The 12277-nt window shown below is 47.0% G+C and overlaps 1 protein-coding gene across 11 annotated transcripts in view; it reads left to right on the forward strand.

The window, feature by feature from the left end:
- The window catches only part of R3HDM2 (R3H domain containing 2), a 152471-nt gene extending 141829 nt beyond the window's left edge, over nt 1-10642 (forward strand). For all 11 annotated transcript variants that reach the window (XM_060113879.1, XM_060113890.1, XM_060113885.1 and 8 more), the window contains 5 exons: nt 5341-5510; nt 6313-6460; nt 7665-7762; nt 8112-8196; nt 9098-10642. In XM_060113879.1, coding sequence (XP_059969862.1) covers nt 5341-5510; nt 6313-6460; nt 7665-7762; nt 8112-8196; nt 9098-9438 — 842 coding nt within the window. In that variant the 3' untranslated portion in view covers nt 9439-10642. The remainder of the gene's footprint in view (nt 1-5340; nt 5511-6312; nt 6461-7664; nt 7763-8111; nt 8197-9097) is intronic.
- The last annotated feature ends 1635 nt before the right edge of the window (nt 10643-12277 follow it).

Genomic DNA, 12277 nt, shown 5'->3' on the forward strand with positions numbered 1-12277 from the left:
AAAGTCCTAGCTGGCTGGTGTTTTCCAGAGGTGCTGAAATTGACCCCTCAAGAGGTGAGGTTGGTTGCCTGATCCCTATCCCTGGGGAGTCACATGTCGATTTGAGTTCCTTGTTTTCTCTCCTCTCTCTCTCCCTCTCCCTCTTTGCTGAATCCAACACTACACTCACCACTCAACATGCCTTTGAGACACAGAGTGCTTACTTCTGTCTGTTGCACTCATTCTTCCTGTAAACAGCTTTTCTTTTCTCTTGGGAGTGTGAAGGAGGCTGATAAAATGCTTTTAAAATCATATCTTAGCTTTGTTTAGTGGTTTTTCATACGTGCTCGCATACACTGTGTCATTTTCATTCTCACCACAACTTAGTGAAGAGGAAATTTAAAACTCAAAGAGAATAAATGACTTGCCTAAGATCACAGTCCTAGAGCTTGAACTTGGGTCTTTTCACTTTCTATAACCCATGCTACATCCTCAGTAACACATTTTCAACAGGTTTCTATACTCTATTCCTTTCCCTCCAGTAGGAAATAAATGGATATCATGTTAAATAGCTAAAGGCCTTCTTTGGAGGGGCCAGTTATCCCAGATGAATGGACTTATGCCTTGCAGCCTCTCACTATCTGTCTTTGCCAAGAACTCCCCTAGTACACCAAGTACAACTGCTCCTGTTTGTTTCCCTTTCACCCAACCCTGACATATCATTACGCTGCAGTTAAGTAGACTTCACGGGTTCTGGAGGGGAGGAGGTTAAGGTAGCCTCCAGCCATCCCTATTCAGCTCTATTGTGGGAATGTTAGGGTTCCCTCTTCTGGTGAGAAGGAGGTATTTTGCCAATTTTTCTCATTTTAGAAATGGAATATTTTTCACGTAAGATTTTCTGTACTCTATGTTAGGTGCTCTGGAGTAGATTCCAGAATTAAGCTTGCTCACAAGACATGATCAGCTCTTACCTTCAATGTAATGACTTCTTCCTTTATCCAGACCAACCATAGATCTCTTACAGGATGAGGTTTTAAAATTCACCAACCTTTACTACCCTTTATTACATTATTGGTCTCTCTAGCTGTTTCTCCTTGTGTCTGCCAGGGGCACTTGACCTTCAAATTCCCAGCGGGGTATGGAAATTATAGAAACCAGCTCCAAGAACTGCTGTAGCCTGTGGTGGTGCTTGGCACCTCAGGGCATTTTCTCTCCTGTTTGTTAAAATAAGTGTGTGCGTGTGCATATGGGTATACTTGTATGTGAATTTTTGTATATATCCTTAGTGGTATATCAGTATATCTGTTGGGTCTCTGCAGTTATGTCTCTTCATCTGCAAATACAAGATGAATTAGAAACAAATCAAGTGAAAATAATTTTTCAGTACCTACTCTGGACCTAGTGCTGGGTTAATTAAGTAAACTGAAACAGCTGTTGTTCTGAAAGTTGGCAGCGCTAGAGATCTGGACTGGGATTGGAAGGAGATAATCTAGGCTCTTCCCAAATTAATAGAAATAGACAAAACCCTCTTCATCATCTAATTTCCTTGCTGCTTTAGAATTTTCTGTTTTATTTCCTTTCCTTCTGGCTATGCTGATTGACCCTAGGCTTCTGACTGACCCCTTGTACTTTTCCTAGATGATGGGACCCTCTCTTCCACCCACATCATCTAAGAGACCTATTCACCATAGCATCGATCTTAAAAGTCTTCAGTCCCTGCTCATGGGAATCTAAGAGGAAGTGGAAGAAAAGAAAAAGTGCTTCTTACACCTTCCTTTCCAGTTTGCCCTTTACTGGAAAGACAGAAGGCTGGCATTCCCCACAAGGGCTGCTATGTCACCTTCAGAGGACAGTTACCCGCCCTTCTCCCATGTAGCAACATGGTCACTTTTCCAAAAATAAAGGTAGGGATTAGGATTGGCTGTTCCTAGAGCAATTGTTCCAGTTTATTAATACATTTTTGTAGTTGCCCAGTTTACCCCCAGGCCTGGACGTTAATTCCTCCACTATGATATTAGATATAACCATAACCTCAGGAAATACATTTCTTCCCACTAAAATAGAGACTTGCAGGTCCCTTGAGGTTTCTACAGGGATGCTTGTCTGGGGAAGAGGCACACAGACATGAAATGGCAGTAAAACCTGTGCACAGACTCTCAGCTCACAGTGACACAGCAGCACGGCCAGAGTGAGGTACATACAGAAATAGCTTCTCACCTACTTACTGGCTCATTTTGTTGCTGAGGGCTTTCCAAAGCTGAGACTAACTCTTTTCACTCCCCACTCCCTGAAGATAACCCTCTCCCCCACCAAAAAAAAATGGAAAACTACGAAGATACTATAGGATTCTATCCTGAAATTTGGGAAAGATGCCTGTGGGATTTTATTTCTCTGGACATTTCTTTCCATAGATTTGATTTCAGATGGTAAGGAAGAAGCCTTATCAGTTTTCTACCTCAGCGATTTTAAAAAAGAACAAAAACTAAACAAAAGCAATTCTGCCAGACATAAATGTCATCTGTTTATATATATGTGGTTTGCTCTGCCCAATCGACCTTTCTGCCCAGGTTTAATGATGCCACTTAAAAAGCCATTCACACGTTCCCTCTCCTTTCAGAGCTTTCAAGCTGAAATTGATTTCCTTATTCAACTCCCTTCTCCCCCTTCCCACTCTAACCCAGGCTCCTTCCCCCAACTTGATTATGTGGAAGCGCTGTCACTGGGCAGTGCCGTGGGGGGGTTTCGTTTTGGGGGATTTGGGGTTTTTTTGCCACGTGCATTAAGAAGTAGCCACGGGGCCTCCCTGGTGGCGCAGTGGTTGAGAGTCCGCCTGCCGATGCAGGGGACACGGGTTCGTGCCCCGATCCCGGAGGATCCCACATGCCGCAGAGCGGCTGGGCCCGCGAGCCATGGCCGCGGGGCCTGTGTGTCCGGAGCCTGTGCTCCGCAACGGGAGAGGCCACAGCAGTGAGAGGCCCGCGTACAGCAAAAAAAAAAAAAAAAAAAAAGAAGTAGCCACAGTTAAGCTGCTAATGGATGCCACCAGCTTCTGGCTTGAGGAAGAGAAGCATAAAAATCATCTCATCAGCAGAGTAGTGCTCTCTGTCCTCAGCTGAGTGAAGGTACAACACTCCAGGTCAGCGGGAGAGGACTCAGTGAGGGGAGGAGCTCAGGAATGAGGCTGCAACTGAGAACCCTGCCTTTGTTTTTGTTGCGATCAGAGAAAATAATATGAGGACTTTGTTCTCTTTCCCCCTCCACTTTAGCCCCCTAATAGCTCCTTACGGCTACATGTTGGTATTAGAAAGAGCGTCTCCTGCCTTGCTTATGCCCATACCCTACATACTCACACATCCTCTACCTTTTCCTGGCCCAGGGCAAAAGGCTCAGGTTATAAGCTGCCTTCCAGAAAAGCTATACATTTGATTATTTTTACGTTGGTCCCCTCAGGTAGCAGTGAGTTGTCTGAATAAGATCAGCTGCAGTTTTGTGGGTAAAGAACATTGGAGCAGGTGCAGCTCTTAGGGTGGGGAAATACAATGCCCAGAGCAACTATAGTAAAGGGGGAGTTGTTAAATGCATGACACTTCACAACTGTACAGTTTTCCTGTGGCCCTTTTATAAGCCATGCTGATGAATACCCTGTCCCCTTTGGCAGGGGAAGGGGAGAGGTGAGCCTGTCGAGCCTGTCGCTCTGAGTATTTGTGCTCTCTGATTATATGAGCCCTAGAGGATGGGGGTGGGCACAAACTGGGGAATAGGGTACAACAGATGCTGTGTCTCCTGAGCTGTTTTCTCAGACCTTCCACTGTTTCTTTTCCTTTCCTTTGACCAATGCTACCTGAGAAAAGCAATCACGCTCACTTCCCAGCATGACTGGTGCCCAGGGCAGAGGCTGCAACATTGCCCATCACAGGAAGCAGTGCGATGGCAGCAGCAGTGGCAGCCCCAGAGCACTGAGCCATGAAGACAGCAGCATTGCAGCAGGTTTTCGAGCTAGCGACCCTCAGCCCCGTTTCTCTACCACCAGACACACACGTGAACTCAGCCGTCCATCCACAGAAATATAGTCTGGGGGGTCAAGAGCAAAGCCTCATGCTGGACAGTCCCCCGTGGGGAAGCAGAGCTCCTGCTCATCTCTCCCAGCAGGAACTGTCTATCAGACTGCTTCTCCCTGACCCCTTACCTTGCTTTTCACCATGAGGAAGATTCAGGACTTAATGTTCCTCCTCATTGAGCCCTTTCTTTCCCCCAGACTGTGAGAGGGTAAGACTATATCCATGGTTGCCTGGGCTAAAACCTCAGGGCTGCATCCAGTCAGTCACCTTGAACCTGTCAGTAAAACCTTCAGAGTCTCCCCCTCCCACTCCATTCCTGCTGTCACTGCTCTAATTCCTAATCACTTTGTTTTGTTTCAGTAGCCTCCTAACTAGTCTTCTGGACACTAGTCTCTCCCTCCCTTTAGCCATCTTACATTCGGCCAGTTGGGTTAGCTCTCTGAAACACAAGTCCTGTTCCCAACACCTACAGGATACAACCCTCACCAGAATGTTCTTCAAACTCTGACACCAGCTATTTGTTTAATGTCCGACTCCCTAATAGACGGTTCATTCCATGGGGGTAGAGACCAGTCTTGTTTGTTTGTTTGTTTTGTATGCCCAGTGCTCAGCATAGGAACTGGCACATAGACAAATGTTCAATAAACGTTTGTTGAATAAATGAATAAATGTATCTCATCTCCTACTACTTCCCCTACATAGTCCCTGTGCCTTAGCACCTTGAATTATTTGTCATTTCCTGAGTATGACATACATCTCTATGCCATTCCCTCTAACTTGAAATGTTCCCAATTCACCCAACCCTTGCCCAAGAATTATATCCTGGATCTGGCTTAGTGAAGCTGTGCACATTTATCTTCTCCAGAACAACCAGAGATCACTGACTTATCTGCAGCCATTACCAGAAAAGCCTGCACGTGCCTGCAGCCCTGGCCCAAGCCCCAGACTGGGACCTGTACCATGCCCAGACATTTGAGCAGTCTGACCTGGGCATTTGGTAATACCCACTTTGACAGAAATGAAGTAGTTTACTGCCAAGCATACCCAAGTACCCCTCACCAGGTGAAGGCCAGGAGGGCATTGACATCTTCCACTCAAACTTCCACTGGTTTGAAGTTTCCACTGGTCTGAGAGAGAGTCAGAGACCAAATCAGCAACTATCTCAGATTCCTGGCAGGACACAGTTTAAGTGACCCTGAAGCCAGTAGGTGGATTTGCTTACTGGCTTTCCCACTTAGGGTTAGCTGACAAGCCTAAAATGTAGTGTGAATTCACAACCAACTGCTTTTTTCCTGCCACCCAGGAGTGTCACCTTCTGGACCAGGTGTGGTGGTCATGCAGCTGAATGTCCCTAATGGACCCCAGCCCCCCCAGAACCCATCCATGGTCCAGTGGAGTCACTGTAAATATTACAGCATGGACCAGCGGGGGCAGAAACCTGGAGACCTGTACAGTCCTGACAGTAGCCCCCAGGTGAGTCCCTGCAAGCCAGCTTTGTCTTAGCAGGGAGGTAACCAGATTCTTCTCAGGAAGTAATCTTTGCCATTGACTGAGCAACCTCTGTTACTTGTCTTTCCCTGGGCATTTTTTGGGAAGAAACACAAGAAATAGAGGAGAGCATCTTCTTTCAAGGAACCTAAGATTTAAGGTGGCAGATGGGACACATGCTTGAAAATGCTAAGGGAATACTTAAAACAGTATGTCAAAAAGTGGATGTTAAAATAATACAAACTGGGCTTCCCTGGTGGCTCAGTGGTTAAAAATCCGCCTGCAAGTGCAGGGGACACGGGTTCGAGCCCTGGTCCAAGAAGATCTCACATGCCGCAGAGCAACTAAGCCTGTGCGCCACAACTACTGAGCCTGCACTCTAGAGCCCGTGAGCCACAACTACGGAACACACGTGCCACACTCCTGAAGCCTACACGCCTAGAGCCCGTGCTCCGCAACAAGAGAAGCCACCGCGATGAGAAGCCTGCGAACCGCAACGAAGAGTAGCCCCCGCTCGCCACAACGAAGAGTAGCCCCCGCTCGCCGCAACTAGAGAAAGCCTGCGCGCAGCAGTGAAGACCCAACGCAGCCAAAAATAAAATAAATTTTAAAGTAAATGATAATAATACAAACTAATTAGGGACTAAGGGGCTAGTTTGAAGGAGCAGTCTGACAGAGTTCAGCAAGAGAAGTTTCCTGAGAGAGGTGACTTTTAAGCCAAGCCATAGGAATATCCAGAGGGTAATGTTTGGTGTACGTATGATGTGTACTCCTCTCTCTCCCACAGGCCAACACACAAATGAGCAGCAGCCCCGTCACATCTCCTACTCAGTCTCCAGCACCCTCTCCTGTCACCAGCCTCAGCAACGTCTGCACAGGACTCAGTCCCCTTCCTGTCCTCACACAGTTCCCCCGTCCTGGGGGTCCAGCACAGGGTAAGGGGTTAGATAAGGGCTGGTTGCTGTCAAATTCACCGTTCACATCCCATTCCCAAGTGGGGAGATCGAGAGGGCAGCAACAGGCAGGGAAGTGGTGTGGCTGGTCATCCAACTCTGGCCCTGTTTAGGCCAAAGACACCTGCCCCTCTTTAGTGCTGCCCATAGTTAATTTACTCTAGATCTCCATTAGATATTTAGTATTTACTTCCAAGTCCCTGGTGACTATGAGCCAGGGAAAAGAAGTTCACTGAACTTTCTAATGAATAACCAAGAGTTTAATCCATCAGTACTGAGTCTGAGGGTTGGGAATATGGGGTGGTGTCAGAAATGGTAGGTGTCAGAAACATTATGGTTTGAGAAGAGGGAATACTCTATTTGAGTTAAAAGACTTGGGTTCAAATTCTAGTTCTACAACTAACTAGCTTTGTGATGTTGAACACGTTACTTAAACTTAAAATGGAACCTCAGTTTCCTAATATATAAAATGAGGTTAATCACACATAAGATGGAAATAATCTTATCTGCTTTCTGCCGTGGCTATCAAAAGCAGTATAAAAATAAGATGAAAATATGGTTTAAAACTTCAAAGTGCTCTGAAATATAGTATTTATCACCAATACTAGGTAACACATGGTACTTAATATGTATCCAGCATTGCTATAAGTGCTTTACTTAGAAGTACTTTACTTTATAGGTGCTATAAGTGTCTTCTAGTCATTTAACCTCAGCAATGCTAATGAGAGGAAAACATACCCAACATCCCATTTTCAGTAACAGAGCCAGGATTTGAACCTAGGCAGTCTGGCTGTAAGTCTGTGTTCTTGTCCACTGCACTGTATTGCCTCTCATGTGAGTCAGAAACTTAAGCCCTGGGTTTAAGGTGAGAAGAAACTATATGAGAAATAAAAGACAGTCATAAGGGTCTGTAGGTTTCCTCCAGGGCCTTTTGTCTTCAATGGACAGAGCCCTTCTTCAAAGGTGAAGGAACCTAATAACCCCTTTGTCTGAGATACAGCTGAGAGCCAAGGGGTTTAGGAAGAGAGACAACTCTTAAATCAGTGACATGGGCACTCCTATCATAGCAAAAGTAGGAATAGTATGTATGCATTGTTGCTGTCCATCTCCAAAGCCCCATGAAGTCTCATAAAAGTCATACCATGTAGTTCACACTCCCAGAAAACCATCTGCTCTTCCTACCTAGGTGATGGTCACTACTCCCTCTTGGGCCAGCCATTACAGTACAATCTGTCCATCTGCCCTCCCTTGCTCCATGGCCAGTCAACTTACACGGTGCACCAGGTAAGGGTGTCTCCCATCAGCCTTAGGGCCATCAGGTCCCCTTCTCATCCAGGCCCCTGCTTCTGAGCCATCTACCTCAACTAGCTGGGTGGACAAGAGAGACAACACAGAGAGAATGGACAAAGTGGGAAGAGCCTTTACCCCACTCCTATACTCATTCCTCTCACCCCTTCCCCAGTGCCAAGAGGGAGGGGCTCTTTGTTTCTCGGTGGCCACTCTCTGGCCAGTCTGACTGCCTGGTGGGATGGGGTCCTCAGGGTTGGGTACTGCTCCTTAATCTCTCAGACAGACTGGGATATAAGGCAGTCATTGTTTACCTGGAATGAGAGTTATCTTTCGAATGTTGAAGGGACAGAGTGGATTGAAGCATGGAAACCGGAGCAAGAGACAAGCACTCAAATCTGCCTCCACTGACCTGGGGACAACAGACGTTGGTGAGTGACAGGATGCTGAATCCCCAAAAGAAGGTGCTTACCCCTCCAGCCTTGCATTACCAGCCCAGGATGGTGAGAAAAGCCAGCTTAGGGTAGGCAGTCAAAAGAGGACCTTTTCGTACTCAAGAGCAAGGAGAAGCTGGAGAAGTGAGGTGTCTCAGTCCTCCTTACCAAGCCATTCCAAGTCCTAGGGAAGATGAGGGTGAAAATTGGGAATAACACAATGATGGGGCTGGTTGAGCCTGCTATTAACAGACAATCTTGTGGAAGTGGTCCTGACCCTGACCTAGGATGTCTACCTTTGGTAGTTCTAGACCCAGTTTAGGAGAGGCTTGATAAGAGAATGTGGGGGAGTAACTCTCCTCCTGCAGGCCTTCCGTACTAGGCATAACAAGATCTCTTGGGGTTTCGCCTACTGAAGCAGTTTGCTAAACAAGGTAAGGAAGGGAAACTGACTTCCCTAGATGATAAGAAAGAGGAATCTACCTGGGCCAGCCTCTGGGAAGGGAATGGAACATATTTCAGACTGAGCTATTAACTTTGTGAAAGAACATAACCAAAAGCCACACTTCCTTCACAGTAATTGCACCCTGTGAGAGAACTGAGGTATAGGTTTGCAGATCTTAAATCTGGGATTCTGATTCCCAGTCTCCTCTTGCCTACATCTCTACGCTAGGAGAAGAGGGAGGTTCCTTTGTGTCTCCTAGTTGCCCTGATCAGAGTCTGGATGATAGGGAGTTGGGTTGATTTGGGGAGGGAGGAAAGGGCTCAGTGAGAAAGGCTGGGTTTTTGAGGACATTGTATACAGACTTGGTCAGCTGGATACTCCTCTGCTGGGGTGCTGGCCAGTCCTTCCTACTCTATACCTCTTACAACCATGTCCTGTCTCCTCCCCTTCCAGTCCTGGGACGGGTGTTGGAGGTGACAGATCTCCCTGAGGGCATCACCCGTACCGAGGCGGACAAACTCTTCACTCAGCTTGCCATGTCCGGCGCCAAGATCCAGTGGCTCAAGGATGCTCAGGGGCTGCCTGGTGGGGGTGTGGGGGACAACGGTGGGACTGCTGAGAATGGCCGCCACTCGGACCTTGCTGCCTTGTACACCATCGTGGCTGTGTTCCCCAGCCCTCTGGCTGCCCAAAATGCCTCCCTTCGCCTCAACAACTCTGTGAGTCGCTTCAAACTTCGAGTGGCCAAAAAGAACTATGACCTGAGGATCCTGGAGCGAGCCAGCTCCCAATAAATGGAGGAGAAGAAGGGACCAGCATGGCAGGGGTGGGGCAGGGTAGAGGGGGTCAAGGGGTCCTGTCAGACCACAGACAGAGGCAGAAGGTGAGGTAAGGTCCACAGACAGACACTAAACTGGAGCCTAAGACAGTAGGGATGAAGATGGAAACAGAGACAGACACTCACACTGGCACTGAATCTTTCTCACTCCCCTGCCAAGGGTCCCTCTTTTTCCCTGGTTGGCCCCATGTCTACTTCCCTGTCTTTCCCATCCTCTTCTATGATTTTTTATCTCTTCTCTCACCATGAAATTAATTCTTTCATATTTTTTGGTCAGGTAGAATTGGAGGGTCCCACACTCCCATGTTCTCCTATTTCCTTACCATCCCAAGCTCCCTTTTCTTTTTTGGCCTTTATGAATATATTTATATGGAAAGAATTAAGCAAAATGAAATTGATTTCCCCTTTCTCCCACCCCATCTTATCTCCCCAGACCCCACAGAGTTAAAACTTGGGCCTCCCTCCACCCCCCAGAACACTTGTATATTGTTTGTTTGAGGTTTGTGCTGCAGTAACAGACACAGTATTTAATTGCACATACAGATGTTTGCTGGGTATATTCACTGTAAATTTTATTTAATCTGATTTTTTGTTTGTTGGGGGGTTCTTCGGGGGGGGTTGATTTTGTTTTTAAATATAAAAAAAATCTGTCACTGGACATCAGTCCGTTTTCTGTTGCCACCCTGGTATGGGTGGGGTCGGAGGGATTTGATGCGGGCTGGGATGGCTTTCTCTGGCATATGCACACATATCTTCCTAACACTATTCCCTGCATCCTGTCCTACTCCTTACAAATAATTCTGGTAGATGGCTGGGTCTGTAATGGGACTCTGCCACTAACTGTGGTTTATCAAGCACATCACTCTCAACTCTGGACCTCTGAGTTCTTACCAGTAAAATAAGAGACTTGGTCTGACTAGGCGACCTCCGAGGTTCCTTGCACCCTGTTAATTCTGTGATACTCATTTAGGGCCCTGGTAGCTAAGCCAGAGGAGTGTGAGTGACGTCCAAAACTGGGTCGAGATGCTTGCTTCATACCTGCCCGTCTCATATTCTGAAAACTCTTCAGGGATGGAGGACTTGGGCCTTTCATTAATCCCAAAGCCAGAGGATTGGGTTCTGCCTGGCAGGAACAGAACTGCATGTTTCTTACAATAAAAGCTACATCAATTGAACTTGCTGTGCCAAGATGTCATACTATCCAGGTGTGCTTAGCAGTCCCTGTCCTCTGCAGCTGAAGAAAGGTGAAGAGCAGAAGTCACTTGCCTGTAAGATAATAGAGCTTTCCTCTATCTTCCCAAAGCTAGCCCTGTTGTGCAGCCTGTCAGACGAGGGCCATTAAAGAGCCTGTTGACCCAGAACCATCCAGCAGCCCCTTTTCAATGTCACCCACCCCTTAAAGAAAGAAAAAAGAACAGTAGGTAGAAATGACATAGCACATTGCCCTGGAAATCCCTTGTGTCTGGGTAGCAATATCTCTCTAGCCAGCCTCCTCTGAAGCTTGTCTGGCCCAACCTCCAACATAATCCTTTACTTCTTACAGATACAAGGGATAAAGCAGCACGACATTATCACCTCCAAATTGCTCTGCTCTGAGATGAGAGTATCTCCTTTTTCAGCCATGTCACAGCTCAGACTAGGAAAAGGCTGCATCCCTGTAAGATAAGAATGCCAGATACCTCATTGACCCATCAGATCATATGCATCAGAGGAAAGAGATGGAATAAGGGAATCAGAATGATAAAGGAAACTTGAGGCTTGACCATCCTACCTCCAAGAGTCTGCAGTTCCCATGGGAAAGGGGACATTACTTACAGATGATAAAAGCTCCATGTGGGGGCTTCCCTGGTGGCGCAGTGGTTGAGAGTCCGCCTGCCGATGCAGGGAACACGGGTTCGTGCCCCTGTCTGGGAGGATCCCACATGCCGCGGAGCGGCTGGGCCTGTGAGCCATGGCCGCTGAGCCTGCGCGTCCGGAGCCTGTGCTCCGCAATGGGAGAGGCCACAACAGTGAGAGGCCCGCGTACCGCAAAAAAAAAAAAAAAAAAAAAGTGACAGCTATTGCCTTCTGTCCAATATTAACAAAACTGTACGTGATCATTAGACCCTCACTCCCCCAGAACCCCTCAGATGGAAGTCCCAGCCTGGCTTTTTTTAATAGCTCTTAGAATTCCTTTCACCCTGCGGACAAGATTTTGGAGGAATAGGGGAAAGATATCTCTGGGGGCAGCTGGAGGGAACAAAGCAGTACTACGTGTTCTTCACTCCCTTACAGGATAGCAGCAAGGTACCCTTCTAACTACCCATGGATAAGAAAGCAATCTAGTTTGGCTGATAGGAGAGCTCTGAAAATTCAAATGTTCCTTTCTTCACCAGTTTCCAAGCCCTTTCTTTCCTAGATTGGAGGCTAGATCGATGCTTGAGGGTAAAAAAAAACATGGCCTCAAGAAGATAGTGGCTGAGAAGTCGAAGCCTAGTTCCTAAAGTAGATCCAGGGAGGGTAGAATTGGAGAGATGTTTGGACCTTGGGAAAAGGATGGAGAAGCCTGTTTGTAATTCATCTTCACCTTTAGTCATTTAAAATGACCCACATGAAGGAATTCCCTGGCGGTCCTGTGGTTAGGACTCCGCGCTTTCACTGCTGAGGGCCCAGGTTCGATCCCTGGATGGGGAACTAAGATCCCACAAGCCACACACACACAGTGTGACCAAAAAAAAAAAAAAATCACCCATATGAGTATGCGGCATGTCCCTTCCTGAATTTAGCCAGTTCTGACCTGCACACCATAGATGAAA

This window comes from Mesoplodon densirostris, chromosome 11, assembly GCF_025265405.1.
Source record: "Mesoplodon densirostris isolate mMesDen1 chromosome 11, mMesDen1 primary haplotype, whole genome shotgun sequence".
In the NCBI taxonomy this organism is placed as follows: Eukaryota; Metazoa; Chordata; class Mammalia; order Artiodactyla; family Ziphiidae; genus Mesoplodon; species Mesoplodon densirostris.